The sequence below is a fragment of the Cherax quadricarinatus genome, chromosome 66 (genome assembly GCF_038502225.1).
Source record: "Cherax quadricarinatus isolate ZL_2023a chromosome 66, ASM3850222v1, whole genome shotgun sequence".
Classification (NCBI taxonomy): Eukaryota; Metazoa; Arthropoda; class Malacostraca; order Decapoda; family Parastacidae; genus Cherax; species Cherax quadricarinatus.
In genome coordinates this window covers 20,800,318-20,824,189 of record NC_091357.1, presented here as the reverse complement: position 1 = coordinate 20,824,189, position 23,872 = coordinate 20,800,318, and the positions used below count along the sequence as shown (strand labels likewise).

At 38.5% G+C, this 23,872-nt stretch overlaps 1 protein-coding gene across 1 annotated transcript in view; it reads right to left on the bottom strand.

The window, feature by feature from the left end:
* Nucleotides 1-6,626: 6,626 nt before the first annotated feature.
* Nucleotides 6,627-23,872, bottom strand: part of MED23 (mediator complex subunit 23) — a 57,088-nt gene continuing 39,842 nt past the window's right edge. The window contains exons 18-28 of the mRNA XM_070099211.1: nucleotides 23,181-23,361; nucleotides 22,405-22,547; nucleotides 17,271-17,412; nucleotides 16,591-16,690; nucleotides 12,087-12,323; nucleotides 11,157-11,316; nucleotides 10,237-10,357; nucleotides 8,453-8,619; nucleotides 7,789-7,942; nucleotides 7,289-7,471; nucleotides 6,627-7,135 (exon numbers count right to left, since the gene is read on the bottom strand). Coding sequence (XP_069955312.1) covers nucleotides 6,767-7,135; nucleotides 7,289-7,471; nucleotides 7,789-7,942; nucleotides 8,453-8,619; nucleotides 10,237-10,357; nucleotides 11,157-11,316; nucleotides 12,087-12,323; nucleotides 16,591-16,690; nucleotides 17,271-17,412; nucleotides 22,405-22,547; nucleotides 23,181-23,361 — 1,957 coding nt within the window. The 3' untranslated portion in view covers nucleotides 6,627-6,766. The remainder of the gene's footprint in view (nucleotides 7,136-7,288; nucleotides 7,472-7,788; nucleotides 7,943-8,452; nucleotides 8,620-10,236; nucleotides 10,358-11,156; nucleotides 11,317-12,086; nucleotides 12,324-16,590; nucleotides 16,691-17,270; nucleotides 17,413-22,404; nucleotides 22,548-23,180; nucleotides 23,362-23,872) is intronic.

Here is a 23,872-nt window from a genome sequence, read left to right as displayed (position 1 = left end):
TCTATGATGGTCCATATATGTCTATGGTGGTCCATATATGTCTATGATGGTCCATATATGTCTATGGTGGTCCATATATGTCTATGATGGTCCATATATGTCTATGATGGTCCATATATGTCTATGATGGTCCATATATGTCTATGATGGTCCATATATGTCTATGATGGTCCATATATGTCTATGATGGTCCATATATGTCTATGATGGTCCATATATGTCTATGGAGGTCCATATATGTCTATGATGGTCCATATATGTCTATGGTGGTCCATATATGTCTATGATGGTCCATATATGTCTATGATGGTCCATATATGTCTATGATGGTCCATATATGTCTATGATGGTCCATATATGTCTATGATGGTCCATATATGTCTATGATGGTCCATATATGTCTATGGTGGTCCATATATGTCTATGGTGGTCCATATATGTCTATGATGGTCCATATATGTCTATGATGGTCCATATATGTCTATGATGGTCCATATATGTCTATGATGGTCCATATATGTCTATGATGGTCCATATATGTCTATGGTGGTCCATATATGTCTATGGTGGTCCATATATGTCTATGGTGGTCCATATATGTCTATGATGGTCTATATATGTCTATGGTGGTCCATATATGTCTATGGTGGTCCATATATGTCTATGGTGGTCCATATATGTCTATGGTGGTCCATATATGTCTATGGTGGTCCATATATGTCTATGGTGGTCCATATATGTCTATGATGGTCCATATATGTCTATGGTGGTCCATATATGTCTATGGTGGTCCATATATGTCTATGATGGTCCATATATGTCTATGGTGGTCCATATATGTCTATGGTGGTCCATATATGTCTATGATGGTCCATATATGTCTATGGTGGTCCATATATGTCTATGATGGTCCATATATGTCTATGGTGGTCCATATATGTCTATGGTGGTCCATATATGTCTATGATGGTCCATATATGTCTATGGTGGTCCATATATGTCTATGGTGGTCCATATATGTCTATGATGGTCCATATACGTCTATGATGGTCCATATATGTCTATGGTGGTCCATATATGTCTATGATGGTCCATATATGTCTATGATGGTCCATATATGTCTATGATGGTCCATATATGTCTATGGTGGTCCATATATGTCTATGATGGTCCATATACGTCTATGATGGTCCATATATGTCTATGGTGGTCCATATATGTCTATGATGGTCCATATATGTCTATGATGGTCCATATATGTCTATGATGATCCATATATGTCTATCAGGGTCCATATATGTCTATGATGGTCCATATATGTCTACCAGGGTCCATATATGTCTATGGTGGTCCATATATGTCTATGATGGTCTATATACGTCCATCATGGTCCAAATATGCCTATAATGGTCCATATATGTCTATCAGGGTCCATATATGTCTGTGATAGTCCATATATGTCTATGATGGCCCATATATGTCTATGATGGTCCATATATGTCTATGACGGTCCATATACGTCTATAAGGGTTCATATATGTCTATGGTGGTCCAAATATATATATGGTGGTCCATATATGTCTATGATGATCCTTATATGTCTGTGATGGTCCATATATGTCTATGATGGTCCATATATGTCTATGATGGTCCATATATGTCTATCAAGGTCCATATATGTCTGTGATGGTCCATATATGTATCAGGATCCATATATGTCTATGATGGTCCATATATGTCTATGACGGTAAATATACGTCTATCATGGTTCATATATGTCTATTATGGTCCATATATGTCTATGACGGTCCATATACGTCTATCATGGTTCATATATGTCTATGATGATCCATATATGTCTATGACGGTCCACATATGTCTATGATGGTCCATATATGTCTATCATGGTCCATATATGTCTATCATGGTCCATATAAGTCTATCGTGGTTCATATACGTCTATCGTGGTCCATATATGTCTATGATGGTCCATATATGTCTATGATGGTCCATATATGTCTATGATGGTCCATATATGTCTATGATGGTCCATATATGTCTATGATGGTCCATATATGTCTATGATGGTCCATATATGTCTATGGTGGTCCATATATGTCTATGATGGTCTATATGTCTATGATGGTCCATATATGTCTATGATGGTTCATATATGTCTATGATGGTCCATATATGTCTATGATGGTCCATATATGTCTATGGTGGTCCATATATGTCTATGATGGTCCATATATGTCTATGATGGTCCATATATGTCTATAATGGTCTATATATGTCTATAATGGTCTATAAATGTCTATGATGGTCCATATATGTCTATAATGGTCCACATATGTCTATAATGGTCCATTATGTTGATCTATACATGTCTATGATGGTCCATATATGTCTATGATGGTCCATATATGTCTATGATGGTCTATATATGTCTATGATGGTCTATAAATGTCTATGATGGTCCATTATGTTGATCTATACATGTCTATGATGGTCCATATATGTCTATGGTCTATATATATGTCTATAAATGTCTATGATGAGTGTAAATAAAATAAATAGGAGTTAATTTGTGTATATTTTGCAAGACGCCATCTATTGAGAGAATTTATGACTGGAGAGAACAACAGCAACTCATAAGAAGCTGTGTTGTTGTGACTCAGTGGCTTCACTAGTGGGCGGGGCCTGAGAGAGTTTCTACCAATGATATGCGAGTTCTGGAGCTACGTCACTAGTGGGTGGGGCCTGAGAGAGTTTCTGCCAATGATATGCGAGATTTTGAGTGACATGGTTGGTGGGCGGGGCCTTGTAGCTACCTAACTGCTTGTTTCAAAGCTCCGCCCAGTGATGACGTCACAGCAGTTGGCCAGCACAGTAACCCTCCCTCATGTCTTGCTGTTCTTGCGCTCCTTCACTGCGCATTTTTCACATCAAAAATACCAGTAAAATAAGTAAAAGATTTTATTTATGTATTCAAGTATATTTTATTCATCTTTCATCCATTGGCGATCTATTTCAATTCATATCAGTTAAAATACATCTGTTTTATGTATATAATAAAGGAATATTATAGTATTTTTGGCAATAAAACAGTGGTAAACCCACATGGCTCATCAACTTTATTAAATCTTCTAGTTTGGCAAGTTGATATATATATATATATATATATATATATATATATATATATATATATATATATATATATATATATATATATATATATATATATATATATATATATATATATATATATATATATACTCTTAATTATGATAGATAATACATTAAGAAGCAGCTATGTAAGAAGTTATGACAGTCTTGCCCTCGCATATTGCTCCATTCATCGTTTCCACTGTTTGTTTACCTTCCAAACTACCAATTAGTAATCGTCTTTCAGGTCCTTCAGTCATTCACGCTGCTGTCGTATTTTACACTTCCCGTGATTGGTTATACTGCTGGATGTAAATAAATAGTTTCTACCAATGAAGTGCGAGCTGTTGAGTGACGTCACTTGGGAGTTCGTCGTCATATTATTATTATTATTATAATCAAGGGGGAAGCGCTAAACCCGGAGGATTTAGCGCCTCATTCAGGCTTAATTCGGGGAACTGGAGCACAGATCCAATTCCCTAAATCAAGAGCCCCTCACCAACATCAAGGAACCTTCCTTGAGGGGGTTCGTCGTCATAGCAACCTTTAGTCTTATAACTTACTGTTGATAACTTGATGCTCTTAATGGACACTCGATGTAATAAATAATAATAATACCCCCTCAAATTAATTAATTCTTTGTGACTATTAAAATAATAAATAATTTATTACTATTTATTATTTTAGGGGAAGCACTAAACCCATAGGTGTCACAAAATAACTTAGGCATTTATGTTCAGTCTAAGGAAAGGTAACTCCAGTTTTTTGTATTATAATGAAACCCCTAGTTGTATGGATCAAGAGCCTCTCCCCGGCTTGGAGGCACCTCCCTCCCCTGAGAAGATCTGTCATATACGTATATGGCTTCTAAAATTCCTTGTATCACGAAAATTTTATATTAAGTAAACTCATATAAGTCACAGTGACTTTTTACCATTCTGGGGGCTTATGGGGGGAGGGGATGGTGGGGTAGGAGACTGTTTTTAAGCTATTGTTTTTGCTACAGTATTTTTATATGGGGACATTATTATTATTATTATTATAATCAAGGGGGAAGCGCTAAACCCGGAGGATTATACAGCACCTGGGGGGGGGGATGTGGAAGGTATTCAGGCTTAATTTGGGAAACTGGAGCACAGATCCAATTCCCTAAATCAAGAGCCCCTCACCAACATCAAGGAACCTTCCTTGAGGGGTACATGGGGGCAGAGGCAATTTTTGTGGGGCTGAACCCCCCAGACTTCCCCTAGGCACCTCTTCTGTTATTCTCCAGTTAAGTGTTATTATGGTCCAAGTCGGACCGAAACGTCGTCGTAAGCTTCTCTCTTCTATGTGCGGGTTATTTGTGTATAGTTCCAGTCACGGTATTGTGGCTTTTTTTGTTATTTTTGTTGATATTGAGCAGCACTAGTGTGAGGTATATCTTGGGTATGTTGATATTGATTATTATTATTATTATTATGGGGGAGACCTAAACCCAGAGGATTATTCAGAGCATGGGGGGATGAAAGGCATTCAGACTCAATTCAGGGAACCAGAGCACAGATCCAATTCCCTAGATCAAGAGCCCCTCACCAGCTTCAAGGAACCTCCCTTGAGGGTATGTTGATATTGAGCAGCACTAGTGTGAGATATATCTTGGATACACAAATATACTAAATATAATACTTACTTTTTATTAGATAAGTTTGGGTCCCAGGGGCACCAAGATCCTGGGATCTAAATGTTTCCAATATAAACGTCTTATGTTATCACATTTTCTTTTTTCTGCAGAGCTTATCTAGCACACCACTTGTGGTAATCAGCTTAGCATTCATATTGTTGTCTCTCTTACATAGTATATACCAAATCACAATGTATGTAAGATGTATTCTTAATTATTATATTTACAGGGAAGCACTGGAAATACTGAGGTCTTACAGCACCTGTGAAACAAGATCACTTGCGATCTAAGAGGGAGAACTCTAATTACTTGGATCAATAGCCATTCACCAGTACCAAGATATTACCCCCTTGGGGATGGGGGGTTGGGAGAGGTTTGTAAAGATGTCTGCCAAACTTGATGTATTCCACACCCAGATATCATGGACACTTATGTACATTACGCTATTATTCCTGTATTTAGGGGAAAGCACTAAACCCACAGTAGTTGGGGGAATGAGAGGCATTCAGGCTCAAGGGAGAAATAACAAAATTCTTTGAATCACGAGCCCCGCACTATTATGGAGGTACCTACATTGAGTGGACCTGCCACTATGCTCCTTTGTGAGCTGTATAACTTGAGTCTTCTTCTTACATACTGCTATTTTTAATTTTAGAGTGGTGTATATTTATTTTATTCATGGGAAAGCACTAAACCCAAAGGGGTCATACATCATCCTGGTGGGGAAATGGGAGGCAACCAGACTCAATCCGGGGAAAGGATGACTCAAATTTAATGAACCAAGAGCCCCTCAACACCATCAAGGCAAATCTCATGAAGTGATTTCAGCATGGTGCTTTTATTTCAAAATAATGCTCTCATCTGAGAGCAGTACTTTTAATAATGAGGATGCTCAGGAAAGCCACTGTACAAAATTATTGGGCTTAATGTAGAAATCATCAAAATTCTAGTTTTCATTCCACACTGTGAGCATGTCAACTACAAACCTTAGCCACACCATAATATCTGACTTAAGTTATAAATCTTTCTTTCACCAAACTGGCAGTATCCCACTGAGGCAGGGTGGGTCAAAAAGTAAAAACAAAAGTTTCTCTTTTTAACTTTAGTAATGTATACAGGAGAAGGGGTTACTAGCCCACTGCTCCCAGCATTTTAGTTGCTTCTTACAACACGCATGACTTACAGAGGAAGAATTCTGTTCCACTTCCCCATGGAGATAAGAGGAAATAAACAAGAACAAAACTAGTAAAAAAATAGAAGAAAACCCAGAGGGGTGTGTATATATATGTTTGTGTGTATATGTATGTGTAGTGTGACCTAAGTGTAAGTAGCTAGACGTACCTGAAATCTTGCATGTTTATGAGACAGTAAACAGGTGCCAGCAATCCTACAATCATGTAAAACAATTACACTTGGCAGGACGATAGTGCCTCCCTGGGCGGCTGCTGTCTACCAACCTACTACCTAGATACGAATGTTTTATCAGTCCAAAATTCACCTAGCAATTTTGTGCATATATGAGCCACGACTAGTGGTCGTCTATGAAGAGAGGAATATTAGGCTTATGAGTCTTGGACAACCCATAATATATAAAAAAAATAAATAAGCGCAGTTACGTAGCTTTGCTCATTTCCAACATAGCCAGAATGGTGGGTAAAAAAAAAATTACAATTTTAATGTTTAATACTGTATACACATTCTGCTAAAAAACAAATATCACATTATCAAAAAAATATGATTACTGTATAATGCATTTAATAATTAATTTTCTAATTTCATTTTGTTACAAAATCCTTCAAAAAATATCATATTACAATTAAATTACTATACTCTAATTTATTTTGAAGACAAAATCGTGGGCTGATCCAGCCGTAATGGATTCTGAAAGACAAAATCTTGGGCTGATCCAGCCCTCTCTAATAGCCTAAATACAGTTTATGATGTGCTAACAGGTGATGTATCTTGCAGGAGAGAAGCCAAGCTGGATGCGGCTGCCAAGGAGCCTACACCCAGAGCAGATGTGGAGACACTAGATGCCTGTGTATTACTACCCAGAGTGACGCTTGACCCTAGGGTACCTAGTGCTCCTACAGCCGACCCAGCCGACCCTAAAACAGTGCCGGACGTTCCTCCACTACCTGTCTGGCTCACAGAGTTTCCAGTGAGAGGGCCTGCAGCACTGTTACTGCTGCTGGTATTAGTACAAGTGGTATTGTTGGTGCTATTACTGGTGCTGTTGCTAGCTGATGTGTTACCACTGCTTCCCGTGGTGGCACTAGTACTGGCATTATTCCCTGCAGTATTCTGCAAAATATGTGTTTGTTGGCTGATTATCTTAAAAAACACAAAAATACATGCACATACTTACTTAATTTACAAGTAGTAATTTACATTAATTCACAATATATCATGCAAATACAACACTCAGACTAAGTGGAAAAAATATTTAAATTTTACTTCAATGGAGTCCAAATTGAGATGTGTGATGAAGCGTAAACGTCTTTGCAGTGCTGGTCGCAGCCCACGGATGATTCCCTCCACATCAGTCTTTATGGAGTCCCCGGTGAACATGTACTTTATATGGTAAAGAACATCACAAATGGGATCCATATATTTCAGATCAGTCACACTCCGATCCACCTGTTGAGGAAAGTTTGACAGAATTTATTTTATTTTAGTTTTATTAACACATCGGCCATTTCGCACCAAGGCAGGTGGGCCCAAAAAAGAAAAACTTTCATCATTCACTCTACAAGAGAAAAAGATATACTGTATAATAAAACTGAATTATATATTACATAAAGCTGCTTTATTTTACTTATCCTGTCAAGAATATCACAGCAACTTATTTTCATGTCTTTCTCTGCAAGAAAAGTCTGTAGGAAATAAAGAAGTAATGGTGTAGAAGGCTTTCTTCTCTTTTTCTTTCACTTCCCATTAGAATGTAAGATGCCAACCTTGGCCAGAGCCTCGTAGAGCTCGATGGTCACATCGAAGACTTTACGAGCCAGCTCACTATTAAAGCGTTGAAGGAATGGACCCACCAGGTGACACACCACCACCAGTTGTTCTTCTGTTGCTAAAATTGGACGTACACGTTCTCTCATGAACCTGCCAGGGAAAAATTAGGGTAAAGTTAATTTGAAATAATATTTTTTTGTGAAATTAAAATAAATGTCTGATCAATTCTACTTTGAACATTTTCTTCACTAGATATACTTTGTAAGTGCCTCATACTTTTAATGTCTACTCTTGACAAAATAGATTTCTTTCAAGACAAATTCACCTTTCTTTAGAAAATCTCTATTAATTATCAACATTATGTAGCCATACTTTAAGAGATACTGTTTATGGTATGCAGACAGTGAGTCGCACTGTATCATGTCAATACACCAGTGCTGCCATACAAAACTGCTGAAGCTGTCCCTGTTCACCTAGCAGTATTAGGTACCTGGGTGTTAGTTGACCGGTGTGGGTCACACCCTGGGGGACAAGATTGAAAGACTCCAATGAAAATAAGACAGTCCCTGATGACACACTGACTTTCTTGGGTCATCCTGGGTGGCTAATCCTCTGGGTTAAAAATACAAACAAATCTTAACTTACTGGAAAGACACTTACTGAGGGATGCGGCCAACTTGGCCAAAGGATGCATGATGCCAAAATGAATGAGCCAGAGCCACAGTGAGCGCAGCACTTGTATCACTACGAGATGATTGCAACTGCTCTAAATTAAGCAAGGTGAATGGGTCCATAGAGTCACTCCCAGGTGCTGCCAGGTTTGGTTTCTGCAAGGACAGAATAAAACATTACTTAAATTATTATATTCATGGAAAATGCTGGGAGCAAAGGGCTAGTAACTCCTCCTGTATAAATTACTAAACAATTTTATTTTTATTTTATTATCACACTGGCCGATTCCCACCAAGGCAGGGTGGCCCGAAAAAGAAAAACTTTCACCATCATTCACTCCATCACTGTCTTGCCAGAAGGGTGCTTTACACTACAGTTTTTAAACTGCAACATTAACACCCCTCCTTCAGAGTGCAGGCACTGTACTTCCCATCTCCAGGACTCAAGTCCGGCCTGCCGGTTTCCCTGAACCCCTTCATAAATGGGAAATGGGAAGTACAATGCCTGCACTTTAAAGGAGGGGTTTGGGATATTGGCAGTTTGGAGGGATATGTTGTGTATCTTTATACGTATATGCTTCTAAACTGTTGTATTCTGAGCACCTCTGCAAAAGCAGTGATAATGTGTGAGTGTGGTGAAAGTGTTGAATGATGATGAAAGTATTTTCTTTTTGGGGATTTTCTTTCTTTTTTGGGTCACCCTGCCTTGGTGGGAGACGGCCGACTTGTTGAAAAAAAAAATATAAAACTAAAAACCTGGTCAGTCATCTTCCAATGTATTGCAAACTGTCTATGCAAAACTTGGGAATGTGAAAAATGGTGATTTTGTGTAAGAGTAAAAGATGGAAGCAAATATGAGAATCATAATTGAACATTAAAATGGTATAAAATACCGACAGGTTGTTAGGTAAGACACATATGCAACAGTTAGGTATCTTTATTTCGAAACGTTTCGCCTACACAGTAGGCTTCCTCAGTCGAGTACAGAAAAGTTGATAGAAGCAGAAGAAACTTGAAGACGATGTAATCAGTCCATCACCCTTAAAGTTTTGAGGTGGTCAGTCCCTCAGTCTGGAGAAGAGCATTGTTCCATGGAATGAAACAATATTGTTTCATTCCATGGAACAATGCTCTTCTCCAGACTGAGGGACTGACCACCTCAAAACTTTAAGGGTGATGGACTGATTACATCGTCTTCAAGCTTCTTCTGCTTCTATCAACTTTTCTGTACTCGACTGAGGAAGCCTACTGTGTAGGCGAAACGTTTTGAAATAAAGATACCTAACTGTTGCATATGTGTCTTACCTAACAGAATCATAATTACCATTAATTCCTACACAGAACCCTTCACATTATACCTTGGTAAACCCTGGGTTTAAGAAACTAACAGGCAGGAGGGGCTGGTAAGCTGGCCTATTGCCAGGCTCCAGGGGTAGAAAAACTCTTGGAATTCATCAAAGGTGAATGTGGTGGATGGAGATGAGACTATTGTGCCATGATTGTAACAATAATGAACAATTCTGTACCCATTAAATTTTACCCCCTATTTCTGGTCTATTAAATTGAGGTCCATTAAATCCATGATTTACTGAAATTATTGTGCTCAATTTACTATGCTTATATTCATGAAACACTAAACCTGTAGGGGCCACACAACAATAGAGGAATGGTAGGTAATCAAGTTTAGTCTAAGAAAGGAAAGGGTAGATCTAATTCCTGGAACCAGAAGCCCTTCACCAGCATGAAGGTACCTCGCTGGAAAGGATAACTTACCTGAAGTAATTCAATGATGCGGTCATGGATGACCAGCCAGTAAGGCTCAGGAAGCCACGTAAGAAGCAGACCCACAGCATTCACCCATTCCTCCACCTCACCTGAAGGAATGTCACAGTACCTAGAGAAACACACAAAGTATAAGTAAATTTACGTATATCAGTCACATCATTCTTCTTAAAATAGACAAAAATGGACTTAGAAGCTATACAAGCTTCAATAACGGATAATAACATATAGCCATAGACAAACATTTTCTTATCAACTCTACCTATAAACATTGAGGGGGGGGGGAGGGGGGGTACCACAAGGCAGCATCTTGGCCTCACTGCTATTCCTCCTTTATATAAGTGACCTGCCAAATGCACCTCAATGAATTAAACCACTGCCACTTACCAGTCGTATATCTGTTCCTCCAACCAACACCAGGCTGTACTAAGTAACATAATAAACAACGAACTCTAAAATATTTCCACTCGGATAACCAATAAGCTCAACCTCAGTGCAGGATAAGACCTACAAAAAATATTTTTTAGAAAAACTAACCACTAAATACTGTATCAGGATAAATAATACTCAGGAAGAAATTCAGAAAGGAAATTTCTGACATTTCAGTTCATCCTGGACCAAAGACAGATGCATAATGAGGGGATGGTGAGTTAGAAGATAGGTCAGGTCACAAAATACAGTCCTTGAAGAAAGTGGGGTAATCAGGTTTGATCCAAGGAAGAATAGGGTAGCTCAAATTCTCTGAATCTAGCCCTTCACAAGCACCAAGGCACTGCTGCTGAAGAGAGCTCGTGGATAAAAATGTAACAAGAACTTAGATCTTTAGAGACCCAATAATGAAACTACACTCTGATTAGAACATAAATATGCAATGAAGGCTTAAATTTATAAACCACCAATGATGAAATTACCCTTTGAGCAGGACATCGAGCAGCTTATTAGCAATAATAGTAGGGTTACTGGGGAGAGCCATCAGCTCTACACAGCTCACATGAAGGGCATGAGCACCGCTGTTGGCAAATTCGTTGAACCTCCACTCCACCAATGGGAATATTGGTTTGCTTTGCATTGCTGAAAACTTTGATTAAGGAAAGTTTATAAGAAATGTTATAATACAGTAATGAACATACAACTTAGTAATGCTTTGAAGACTTGTTTTATGATGTAATTTTCTTAACATTTTTGTTTACATGTTAGGAAGATTTCCATATCTGTTAATGGTCTGGAGAATCACTACCTCAGAGGACCAGCCTCAAAACAGGCTTCCTAGGCTGGAAAAAAGAAATATTTCAGGATTAAAACTATTTAGCAACACAAACAAAATAGGCAAGTGTATGCCAAACATAAGTAGAAGCATGTAAGAGTTACCTGTCATCACATATGTTTATGAGACAAAGAAAGACTGGTAATCTTGCCAGAATGCAAAACATTTAACAGGTTTCCATTCCACAACCATCTGACAGGTCAGTACTTGCCTGGATGGAAGTTATTAAATAAGAAAGACAAAATCCAAGTACATATTACAGTATAATGAAATATAATTTTTATCTTTACGTATTTCCTTTTTTGTCTTACCTATACCAAAATATTGCATCTGGCTAAATTTCACGTTTCACAAATGTTCATGGAAAACATGAGAATCAAAGATAAAAATATCTAAAGAATATTAAAGCACATAATTGTACAATATCTAGTGACCACCTGGCTCAGTATAATTCAACCATCTTTTCATCTTACAATAAAATTATGATATCTAAGCATCAGACAAATGCAATATTCCTGTTACTAGGATAAAAAAAAATAAAAAATCTGACAAAAGTTGCTACTAAACAAAAGGATACTGTTGACAAGACGTCTAACAAGTGCTGTGTAATAAGAGAGTCCTGGGTTCCACCCAATGTCTTCAGCAGGCCGTGACAAATACTGGCGGTAAGCTTCTGTCAATGCCCAGCCTGGTGGCCGAATTTCCTGCTGTGACATTATTACAGCAGCTACCAGGCGTCGTTTCAGGTTAGGTCGCTCCCGTAACTTGTTTTCATAATAATGGAATGTATTGTATAAATAAGTGATTGGTCGATCTGAAATGTAAGAACCAACGTAAGTAAAAGAACTTAAATATCTATACTCATGACTGAAGGAGGGGTGTTAATGTTGCAGTTTAAAAACTGTAGTGTAAAGCACCCTTCTGGCAAGACAGTGATGGAGTGAATGATGGTGAAAGTTTTTCTTTTTCGGGCCACCCTGCCTTGGTGGGAATCGGCCAGTGTGATAATAAAAAAAAAAAAATAAAATGACTGACAACTCTTACTTCAGCTATAATTTTCCAGTAAATGGTATTACCCAGTGTCAATGGAGAAATATTAAAAGATACCTATTTAATGCTGGTAGGAGATAAGACTTGACTCCTGCAACCACATATAAGGGAGTACAGTCGAGGACTAAATTCAATAAAAAAAAAATCCAGGATGAAGGAACAATGTAATGAAACAAAAAAGACCATAGGAAATTCTGTTTCCACTGAAAATAAAATAATTTAACACATTCACCATATCCCACCAAATAATTATTGAAAAACTGGTAATATGTGCATAGCTCTGCTCCTGAACTACATAATGGAAGTTACACATAATTAAATTTCAGAAAAAGTAATAATAATTTTTTTTTTTTCTTCAACAAGTCGGTCGTCTCCCACCGAGGCAGGGTGACCCAAAAAAGAAAGAAAATCCCCAAAAAGAAAATACTTTCATCATCATTCAACACTTTCACCACACTCACACATTATCACTGCTTTTGCAGAGGTGCTCAGAATACAACAGTTAAGAAGTATATACATATAAAGATACACAACATATCCCTCCAAACTGCCAATATCCCAAACCACTCCTCCAAAGTGCAGGCATTGTGCTTCCCATTTCCAGGACTCAAGTCCGACTATATGAAAATAACCGGTTTCCCTGAATCCCTTCACTAAATATTACCCTGCTCACACTCCAACAGATCGTCAGGTCCCAAGTATCATTCGTCTCCATTCACTCCTATCTAACACGCTCATGCACGCTTGCTGGAAGTCCAAGCCCCTCGCCCACAAAACCTCCTTTACCCCCTCTTTCCAACCCTTTCGAGGACGACCCCTACCCCTCTTTCCTTCCCCTATAGATTTATATGCTTTCCATGTCATTCTACTTTGATCCATTCTCTCTAAATGACCAAACCACCTCAACAACCCCTCTTCTGCCCTCTGACTAATGCTTTTATTAACTCCACACCTTCTCCTAATTTCCACACTCCGAATTTTCTGCATAATATTTACACCACACATTGCCCTTAGACAGGACATCTCCACTGCCTCCAACCGTCTCCTCGCTGCTGCATTTACCACCCAAGCTTCACATCCATATAAGAGTGTTGGTACTACTATACTTTCATACATTCCCTTCTTTGCCTCCATAGATAACGTTTTTTGACTCCACATATACCTCAACGCACCACTCACCTTTTTTCCCTCATCAATTCTATGATTAACCTCATCCTTCATAAATCCATCCGCCGACGCATCAACTCCCAAGTATCTGAAAACATTCACTTCTTCCATACTCCTCCTCCCCAATTTGATATCCAATTTTTCTTTATCTAAATCATTTGATACCCTCATCACCTTACTCTTTTCTATGTTCACTTTCAACTTTCTACCTTTACACACATTCTCAAACTCATCCACTAACCTTTGCAATTTTTCTTTAGAATCTCCCATAAGCACAGTATCATCAGCAAAAAGTAACTGTGTCAATTCCCATTTTGAATTTGATTCCCCATAATTTAATCCTACCCCTCTCCCGAACACCCTAGCATTTACTTCTTTTACAACCCCATCTATAAATATATTAAACAACCATGGTGACATTACACATCCCTGTCTAAGACCTACTTTTACCGGGAAGTATTCTCCCTCTCTTCTACACACCCTAACCTGAGCCTCACTATCCTCATAAAAGCTCTTTACAGCATTTAGTAACTTACCACCTATTCCATATACTTGCAACATCTGCCACATTGCTCCTCTATCCACTCTATCATATGCCTTTTCTAAATCCATAAATGCAATAAAAACTTCCCTACCTTTATCTAAATACTGTTCACATATATGCTTCAATGTAAACACTTGATCTACACATCCCCTACCCACTCTGAAGCCTCCTTGCTCATCCGCAATTCTACATTCTGTCTTGCCTCTAATTCTTTCAATTATAACCCTACCGTATACTTTTCCTGGTATACTCAGTAAACTTATTCCTCTATAATTTTTACAATCTCTTTTGTCCCCTTTCCCTTTATATAAAGGGACTATACATGCTCTCTGCCAATCCCTAGGTACCTTCCCCTCTTTCATACATTTATTAAACAAAAGTACCAACCACTCCAACACTATATCCCCCCCTGCTTTTAACATTTCTGTCATGATCCCATCAGTTCCAGCTGCTTTACCCCCTTTCATTCTACGTAATGCCTCACGTACCTCCACCACACTTACATTCTGCTCTTCTTCACTCCTAAATGATGGTATACCTCCCTGGCCAGTGCATGAAATTACCACCTCCCTTTCTTCCTCAACATTTAAAGGTTCCTCAAAATATTCTCGCCATCTACCTAATACCTCCATCTCCCCATCTACTAACTCCCCTACTCTGTTTTTAATGGACAAATCCATACTTTCCCTAGGCTTTCTTAACTTGTTTAACTCACTCCAAAATTTTTTCTTATTTTCATTAAAATTTCTTGACAGTGCCTCTCCCACTCTTTCATCTGCTCTCCTTTTGCACTCTCTCACCACTCTCTTCACCTTTCTTTTACTCTCCATATACTCTGCTCTTCTTATAACACTTCTGCTTTGTAAAAACCTCTCGTAAGCTACCTTTTTCTCTTTTATCACACCCTTTACTTCATCATTCCACCAATCACTTCTCTTTCCTCCTGCCCCCACCCTCCTATAACCACAAACTTCTGCCCCACATTCTAATACTGCATTTTTAAAACTATTCTAACCCTCTTCAACCCCCCCACTACTCATCTTTGCACTAGCCCACCTTTCTGCCAATAGTCGCTTATATCTCACCCGAACTTCCTCCTCCCTTAGTTTATACACTTTCACCTCCCTCTTACTTGTTGTTGCCACCTTCCTCTTTTCCCATCTACCTCTTACTCTAACTGTAGCTACAACTAAATAATGATCTGATATATCAGTTGCCCCTCTATAAACATGTACATCCTGGAGCCTACCCATCAACCTTTTATCCACCAATACATAATCTAACAAATTACTTTCATTACGTGCTGCATCATACCTTGTATATTTATTTATCCTCTTTTTCATAAAATATGTATTACTTATTACCAAATTTCTTTCTACACATAGCTCAATTAAAGGCTCCCCATTTACATTTACCCCTGGCACCCCAAATTTACCTACTAATAAATGTTTAAATAAAAATAAAGATATTTAGAGTAAAGTGACCTTGACATCTTCAAATTTCAAGACATTTCGAGAGACTGCCTGACCTGTGAGGCAGAGTAGTGACAATATGAGACTGCCTGACCTGTGAGGCAGAGTAGTGACAATATGAGACTGCCTGACCTGGTTACGGTCATATATTACATAAGTGGCCATACAGCTGGAGCCTCACAAATGTTTATGATAACCTTGACAAGCTATGGGCATCCTATCCCAGACAGCGACATACCCATATGTTAAACAGAAAGTACACCATTAAGGGAGGTTTTGTGGACGAGGGGCTTGGACTTCCAGCAGGCGTGCGTGAGCGCGTTCGATAGGAGTGAATGGAGATGAATAGTATTTGGGACCTGACAATCTGTTGGAGTGTGAGCAGGGTAATTTTTAGTGAAGGGATTCAGGGAAACCGGTTATTTTTATATAGCCGGACTTGAGTCCTGGAAATGGGAAGTACAATGCCTGCACTCTAAAGGAGGGGTTTGGGATATTGGCAGTTTGGAGGGATATGTTGTGTATCTTTATACGTATATGCTTCTAAGCTGTTGTGTTTTGAGCACCTCTGCAAAAACAGTGATTATGTGTGAGTGTGGTGAAAGAGTTAAATGATGATGAAAGTATTTTTTGGGGGGGATTTTCTTTCTTTTTTGGGTCACCCTGCCTCGGTGGGAGACGGCCGACTTGTTGAAAAAAAAAAAAAATATAGCATGTATACAAAAATAATATAGATATAATAACTATAACAATAATAATCATCATCATCATCATCATCATTATCAAGATGGTAAATAAACATTTTGAAGAGAACATTTGTACTAATCATCAATCTAGATTTCACTTACCATGGAATTTATAAAGCATTCCAAGCCTTTCCAAAATAGTCTCCAGGTTCTTGTGCACTTGATGGAGCTCCAAGAACCTGTGAATGATGATGTCCAGCACCTGGCAGAAAAATAACCTTTAAACAATTTAAGTGTGGCAATGCAAATATGTCACTGAGTCATCTTTACAAATTCATGAGGGTTACTTTCCTAGAGGATCCACAAAATTACAAACTGAGAATGATATAAAATTAATCTTCTTTCTGATTATTTTTGTTTAATATTAAGAGTTCAATTTGTGCTTCAGAGACTATATAATATTTTATATTGTTCTAATCTGGTTAATTTCACCATTCTTCTTCTTTCAACAAATCGGCTGTATCCCACCCAGGCAGGGTCGCTCAAAAAGAAAAACAAAAAGTTTCTCTTCATAACTTTAGTAATATATACAGGAGATGGGGTTACTAGCCCCTTGCATGTTACTTGCCCCTAGCATGTTAGCCGCCTCTTACGGCACGCATAGCTTACGGAGGAAGAATTCTGTTCCACTTTCCCATGGAGAATATTGCCATTCATTAGAAGTAATTACCAAAATAGACACAAAGTGCCCCAAAAATAGGATAATTTAATCTAATAACAGATTACCCATTAAGAGTGTTCTTGAGAATTTGTTAAGAACTAAGAAACGAAGCAGTACTTACGGGTAAGAACCTGAGACAAACATTTGAAAAGTAGATTGGCAGAGTCTGGTACTGTGCAGTGAGGGTGCCTTGCTCTGCCAGGATACTCTCAGGAGAGAATTTTTCTGGAAACTTGCGGTGGAATGCCATGTGTTTCTCATACCTACAAAAGTTTGAGAGCAAACTATGTTAAAATCTGGAGCTACGATGAAGTCAGCATTAAATACCTTTGCCTTGAAGCACTGAGTAATGTGGTTTGGGGAACAAACTCAGTGAAGAAACAAAGCTATTGGAATGCAGTATAAATACTACTAACAAAAACACACCTGACCAAGTACAGATAAATGTGATAAACTAGATACGTACGTATAGTACTGTACTGAAAAAGTGGAAATACAAGTAAATACTGTAAGTAATGTTACCACATCTTATAAAGAAAAGAGTGGATGATCCCAGCAGTGGGCAGAGGTAGTGGTAAGCTTTAGAAGATGCAAAAATAAATTAAAATAGTGTAAGCGAGCCTCTAGCAAGGCAGCGTTAGAGTGAATGATGATAAAAGATTTTCTTTTTTTGGGCCACCCTGCTTTGGTGGGAAAAGGCCGATATGTTAATAATAATAAATAGACTAAAGGGCCACAATATCAGACAGTATTAAAAAGACCACTGAATCAGGAAATAGGTGAGGTCTGAATCCATGGCAAGTTCTAAAATTCACAGGTTAGGGCAAAAAATTTGGGTATTGTCCCATCACTATTTTCAATGATAAATAACAGCTACACAGACAAGATGCTGAGAAGGTGGAATAAAATATATACACAAAGAGGATGCTTTTATTATGATATTGCTTCACTCTGAGTAGAGCTTGATAAAGCTCTACAGCAAGTGAAGTGTAGAGCTTTATCAAACTCACAGTGAGCTTGATAAAGTTCTACACTGAGCTAAAAGTTGGCATAATAAAATCTTCCCATGTACATCTTTCTTTTATTCCAACTTATAAATAATGAGATAAACGAGATCAAGTTCATGTTCTTGAAGCTATATCTGATAAATCTTTTAAGATTTGTGAGTCAAGAAATAAATTACTGAGGAGTTATATTATTTTACAAAAAGATTTAAGTTGAGAAATAAATTATCAGGGGCTCCATTATTTTACAAAGCAGTAGATGGTAAAGATTGAATAGCAGATCACTGATGATAATTGAGTATCCATTGGTGAGTTTTCTTGCCTTAATTGAGTAAATTATTATAGGATAGATAACCAATCTTTCCTCCGTAAGCCATGTGTGTCGTATGAGGCGACTAAAATGCCGGGAGAAATGGGCTAGTAACCCCTTCTCCTGTAGACATTTACTAAAAAAGAGAAGAAGAAAAACTTTATAAAACTGGGATGCTTAAATGTGCGTGGAAGTAGTGCGGATGACAAGAAACAGATGATTGCTGATGTTATGAATGAAAAGAAGTTGGATGTCCTGGCCCTAAGCGAAACAAAGCTGAAGGGGGTAGGGGAGTTTCGGTGGGGGGAAATAAATGGGATTAAATCTGGAGTATCTGAGAGAGTTAGAGCAAAGGAAGGGGTAGCAGTAATATTGAAGGATCAGTTATGGAATGAGAAAAGAGAATATGAATGTGTAAATTCAAGAATTATGTGGATTAAAGTAAAGGTTGGATGCGAAAAGTGGGTCATAATAAGCGTGTATGCACCTGGAGAAGAGAGGAATGTAGAGGAGAGAGAGAGATTTTGGGAGATGTTAAGTGAATGTATAGGAGCCTTTGAGCCAAGTGAGAGAGTAACTGTGGTAGGGGACCTGAATGCTAAAGTAGGAGAAACTTTTAGAGAGGGTGTGGTAGGTAAGTTTGGGGTGCCAGGTGTAAATGATAATGGGAGCCCTTTGATAGAACTTTGTATAGAAAGGGGTTTAGTTATAGGTAATACATATTTTAAGAAAAAGAGGATAAATAAGTATACAAGATATGATGTAGGGCGAAATGACAGTAGTTTGTTGGATTATGTATTGGTAGATAAAAGACTCCTAGGTAGTAGGTTGGTAGACAGCAACCGCCCAGGGAGGTACTACCGTCCTGCCAAGTGAGTGTAAAACGAAAGCCTGTAATTGTTTTACATGATGGTAGGATTGCTGGTGTCTTTTGTCTGTCTCATAAATATGCAAGATTACAGGTAAGTCTTGCTACTTCTACTTACACTTAGGTCACACTAAACATACATGTACAAGCATATATATACACACCCCTCTGGGTTTTCTTCTATTTTCTTTCTAATTCTTGTTCTTGTTTATTTCCTCTTATCTCCATGGGGAAGTGGAACAGAATTCTTCCTCTGTAAGCCATGCGTGTTGTAAGAGGCGACTAAAATGCCGGGAGCAAGGGGCTAGTAACCCCTTCTCCTGTATATATTACTAAATTTAAAAGGAGAAACTTCAGTTTTTTCTTTTGGGCCACCCCACCTCAGTGGGATACGGCTGGTACGTTGAAAGAAGAAAGAAGATAAAAGACTGTTGAGTAGACTTAAGGATGTACATGTTTATAGAGGGGCCACAGATATATCAGATCACTTTCTAGTTGTAGCTACACTGAGAGTAAAAGGTAGATGGGATACAAGGAGAATAGAAGCATCAGGGAAGAGAGAGGTGAAGGTTTATAAACTAAAACAGGAGGCAGTTAGGGTAAGATATAAACAGCTATTGGAGGATAGATGGGCTAATGAGAGCATAGGCAATGGGGTCGAAGAGGTATGGGGTAGGTTTAGAAATGTAGTGTTAGAGTGTTCAGCAGAAGTTTGTGGTTACAGGAAAGTGGGTGCGGGAGGGAAGAGGAGCGATTGGTGGAATGATGATGTAAAGAGAGTAGTAAGGGAGAAAAAGTTAGCATATGAGAAGTTTTTACAAAGTAGAAGTGATGCAAGGAGGGAAGAGTATATGGAGAAAAAGAGAGAGGTTAAGAGAGTGGTGAAGCAGTGTAAAAAGAGAGCAAATGAGAGAGTGGGTGAGATGTTATCAACAAATTTTGTTGAAAATAAGAAAAAGTTTTGGAGTGAGATTAACAAGTTAAGGAAGCCTAGAGAACAAATGGATTTGTCAGTTAAAAATAGGAGAGGAGAGTTATTAAATGGAGAGTTAGAGGTATTGGGAAGATGGAGGGAATATTTTGAGGAACTGTTAAATGTTGATGAAGATAGGGAAGCTGTGATTTCGTGTATAGGGCAAGGAGGAATAACATCTTGTAGGAGTGAGGAAGAGCCAGTTGTGAGTGTGGGGGAAGTTCGTGAGGCAGCTGGGATTGATGGGATAAAGATAGAAATGTTAAAAGCAGGTGGGGATATAGTTTTGGAGTGGTTGGTGCAATTATTTAATAAATGTATGGAAGAGGGTAAGGTACCTAGGGATTGGCAGAGAGCATGCATAGTTCCTTTGTATAAAGGCAAAGAGGACAAAAGAGAGTGCAAAAATTATAGGGGGATAAGTCTGTTGAGTATACCTGGTAAAGTGTATGGTAGAGTTATTATTGAAAGAATTAAGAGTAAGACGGAGAATAGGATAGCAGATGAACAAGGAGGCTTTAGGAAAGGTAGGGGGTGTGTGGACCAGGTGTTTACAGTGAAACATATAAGTGAACAGTATTTAGATAAGGCTAAAGAGGTCTTTGTGGCATTTATGGATTTGGAAAAGGCGTATGACAGGGTGGATAGGGGGGCAATGTGGCAGATGTTGCAGGTGTATGGTGTAGGAGGTAGGTTACTGAAAGCAGTGAAGAGTTTTTACGAGGATAGTGAGGCTCAAGTTAGAGTATGTAGGAAAGAGGGAAATTATTTCCCAGTAAAAGTAGGCCTTAGACAAGGATGTGTGATGTCACCGTGGTTGTTTAATATATTTATAGATGGGGTTGTAAGAGAAGTAAATGCGAGGGTCTTGGTAAGAGGCGTGGAGTTAAAAGATAAAGAATACACATAAAGTGGGAGTTGTCACAGTTGCTCTTTGCTGATGACACTGTGCTCTTGGGAGATTCTGAAGAGAAGTTGCAGAGATTGGTGGGTGAATTTGGTAGGGTGTGCAAAAGAAGAAAATTAAAAGTGAATACAGGAAAGAGTAAGGTAATGAGGATAACAAAAAGATTAGGTGATGAAAGATTGGATATCGATTTGGAGGGAGAGAGTATGGAGGAGGTGAATGTATTCAGATATTTGGGAGTGGACGTGTCAGCGGATGGGTCTATGAAAGATGAGGTGAATCATAGAATTGATGAGGGGAAAAGGGTGAGTGGTGCACTTAGGAGTCTGTGGAGACAAAGAACTTTGTCCTTGGGCAAAGAGGGAATGTATGAGAGTATAGTTTTACCAACGCTCTTATATGGGTGTGAAGCATGGGTGATGAATCTTGCAGCAAGGAGAAGGCTGGAGGCAGTGGAGATGTCATGTCTGAGGGCAATGTGTGGTGTGAATATAATGCAGAGAATTCGTAGTTTGGAAGTTAGGAGGAGGTGCGGGATTACCAAAACTGTTGTCCAGAGGGCTGAGGAAGGGTTGTTGAGGTGGTTCGGACATGTAGAGAGAATGGAGTGAAACAGAGTGACTTCAAGAGTGTATCAGTCTGTAGTGGAAGGAAGGCGGGGGAGGGGTCGGCCTAGGAAAGGTTGGAGGGAGGGGGTAAAGGAGGTTTTGTGTGCGAGGGTCATGGACTTCCAACAGGCATGCGTGAGCGTGTTTGATAGGAGTGAATGGAGACAAATGGTTTTTAATACTTGACGTGCTGTTGGAGTGTGAGCAAAGTAACATTTAAGAAGGGATTCAGGGAAACCGGCAGGCCGGACTTGAGTCCTAGAGATGGGAAGTACAGTGCCTGCACTCTGAAGGAGGGGTGTTAAAGTTGCAGTTTAAAAACTGTAGTGTAAAGCACCCTTCTGGCAAGACAGTGATGGAGTGAATGATGGTGAAAGTTTTTCTTTTTCGGGCCACCCTGCCTTGGTGGGAATCGGCCAGTGATAATAAAAAATAAAAAAAAATAAACCAACTTAGGCGGGATACGGCCGGTGTATTGAAAGAAGAAAGATAACCGACTGTTAGAATCCCAATTATCTTTAATGGAACTCCTAAACTTGAATTAAAACTTGGGTAACAACTCCTAAGTTCAGAATGAAACATTACCAATTGTTCTGCCTCCAGTGGTCAGGGGAGTTTTCCTTGACGAACTCTTGAACACGATTCCTCAACTCAGCTGGTTTGAGCAGCAGCAATTGGATAATGAAAAAACAAACGTGTGCCTCGCTACCTTCCTGAGTTCGCAGGGCCTGAGGCAAAATGCATATAGTCACAGCATGTTCAATATCATTATTATATTCATGGGAAGTACTATATTCATGTGGGTTATACAGCAGCTAGGAGATGGAGGTGATCAGGTTAAAGGTATTAGGAATTACAAAACTACAGGAACTTATAAAGGTGTTGTGCATCATATATTAACCCGGAAACGGTCCAAACGTAGATCTATGTTTTTTCAACATTTGAAAGTATGTAAAAAACAAAGTAGAGCTTCTTTTTATTTTGTACATTTGAAAACGTGTAAAAAAATACTTCGATCTATGTTTTTTTTTTTATATTTGAAAATATGTAAAAAAACGTAGATGTATTTTTGGAGCACTACGCATGTGAACATAGATCTGTTTGGACAGTTTAAGGGTTAAACAGAAAATGCCAGTGTATGTAGTCTTTAAAAGTATGAATAATTTTACACACACACACATATATGGTAATAAGCACAGCTAAGGAAATCTTTAACAAGGACACATAATGAACCAGACAAAATACAGTAAACAAATGACATTTTCTTACAAAATGTAATTTATCTGTTACTAAATCTCAACTGTCACAAATGTGTTTATCAAATCTCTTCCACATAGGCAAATAATAGTGGGCTCACACACCAAACACAGCATAAGGCGATCAATGGGCACAATGTTGTAGACCCAGATGATGGAGTTCATTGTTTCGACATATTTGGTCACGTGTTGACCCCCGGCACTGTTGGAAAACTCCAGGACCAGGAAGTCACAGAGTGTGCGAACATGAGCAGCCAGTTGACGTGGCCCGACGCGTTCCAGAACCCTGAATAAAGAAACAGTTTAATATTCAAGAGCTTGATGAACTGTTTTTAACAGCGACATAAACAATTTTGCTCAACAGTGCAATTATTATCTATATAGTTAACTGCGAACTGATCAGCAATGTGACCATATTACAGCTGCTTAATCTGAATAGTCTTGTTCATACATGGTATTTAACCCGTAAACGGTCCAAACGTATATATATGTTTTTACCGCTAGTGCCCCAAATGTATATATACGTTTTATGTGTCCTACATTTAACATTGCCACGATAAGCCTGAGTCGCCTAGACACGTGAGAATGGGTGTGAGCACTCACTGTGCACCATATTAAAATAATTGGGGATGCCTGGGTACCATATGCTCTTTTTTCCTATTAAAAAACAACAATGTATTTTTTCTCAAAAAAGTTGGGGCAGTACGGTAGTGAATGTATATACGTATACATTTGGACCGTTTATGGGTTAATAAAAAAAAAATCACATCAAAGGATTTCCATCAATTTTAATAAGA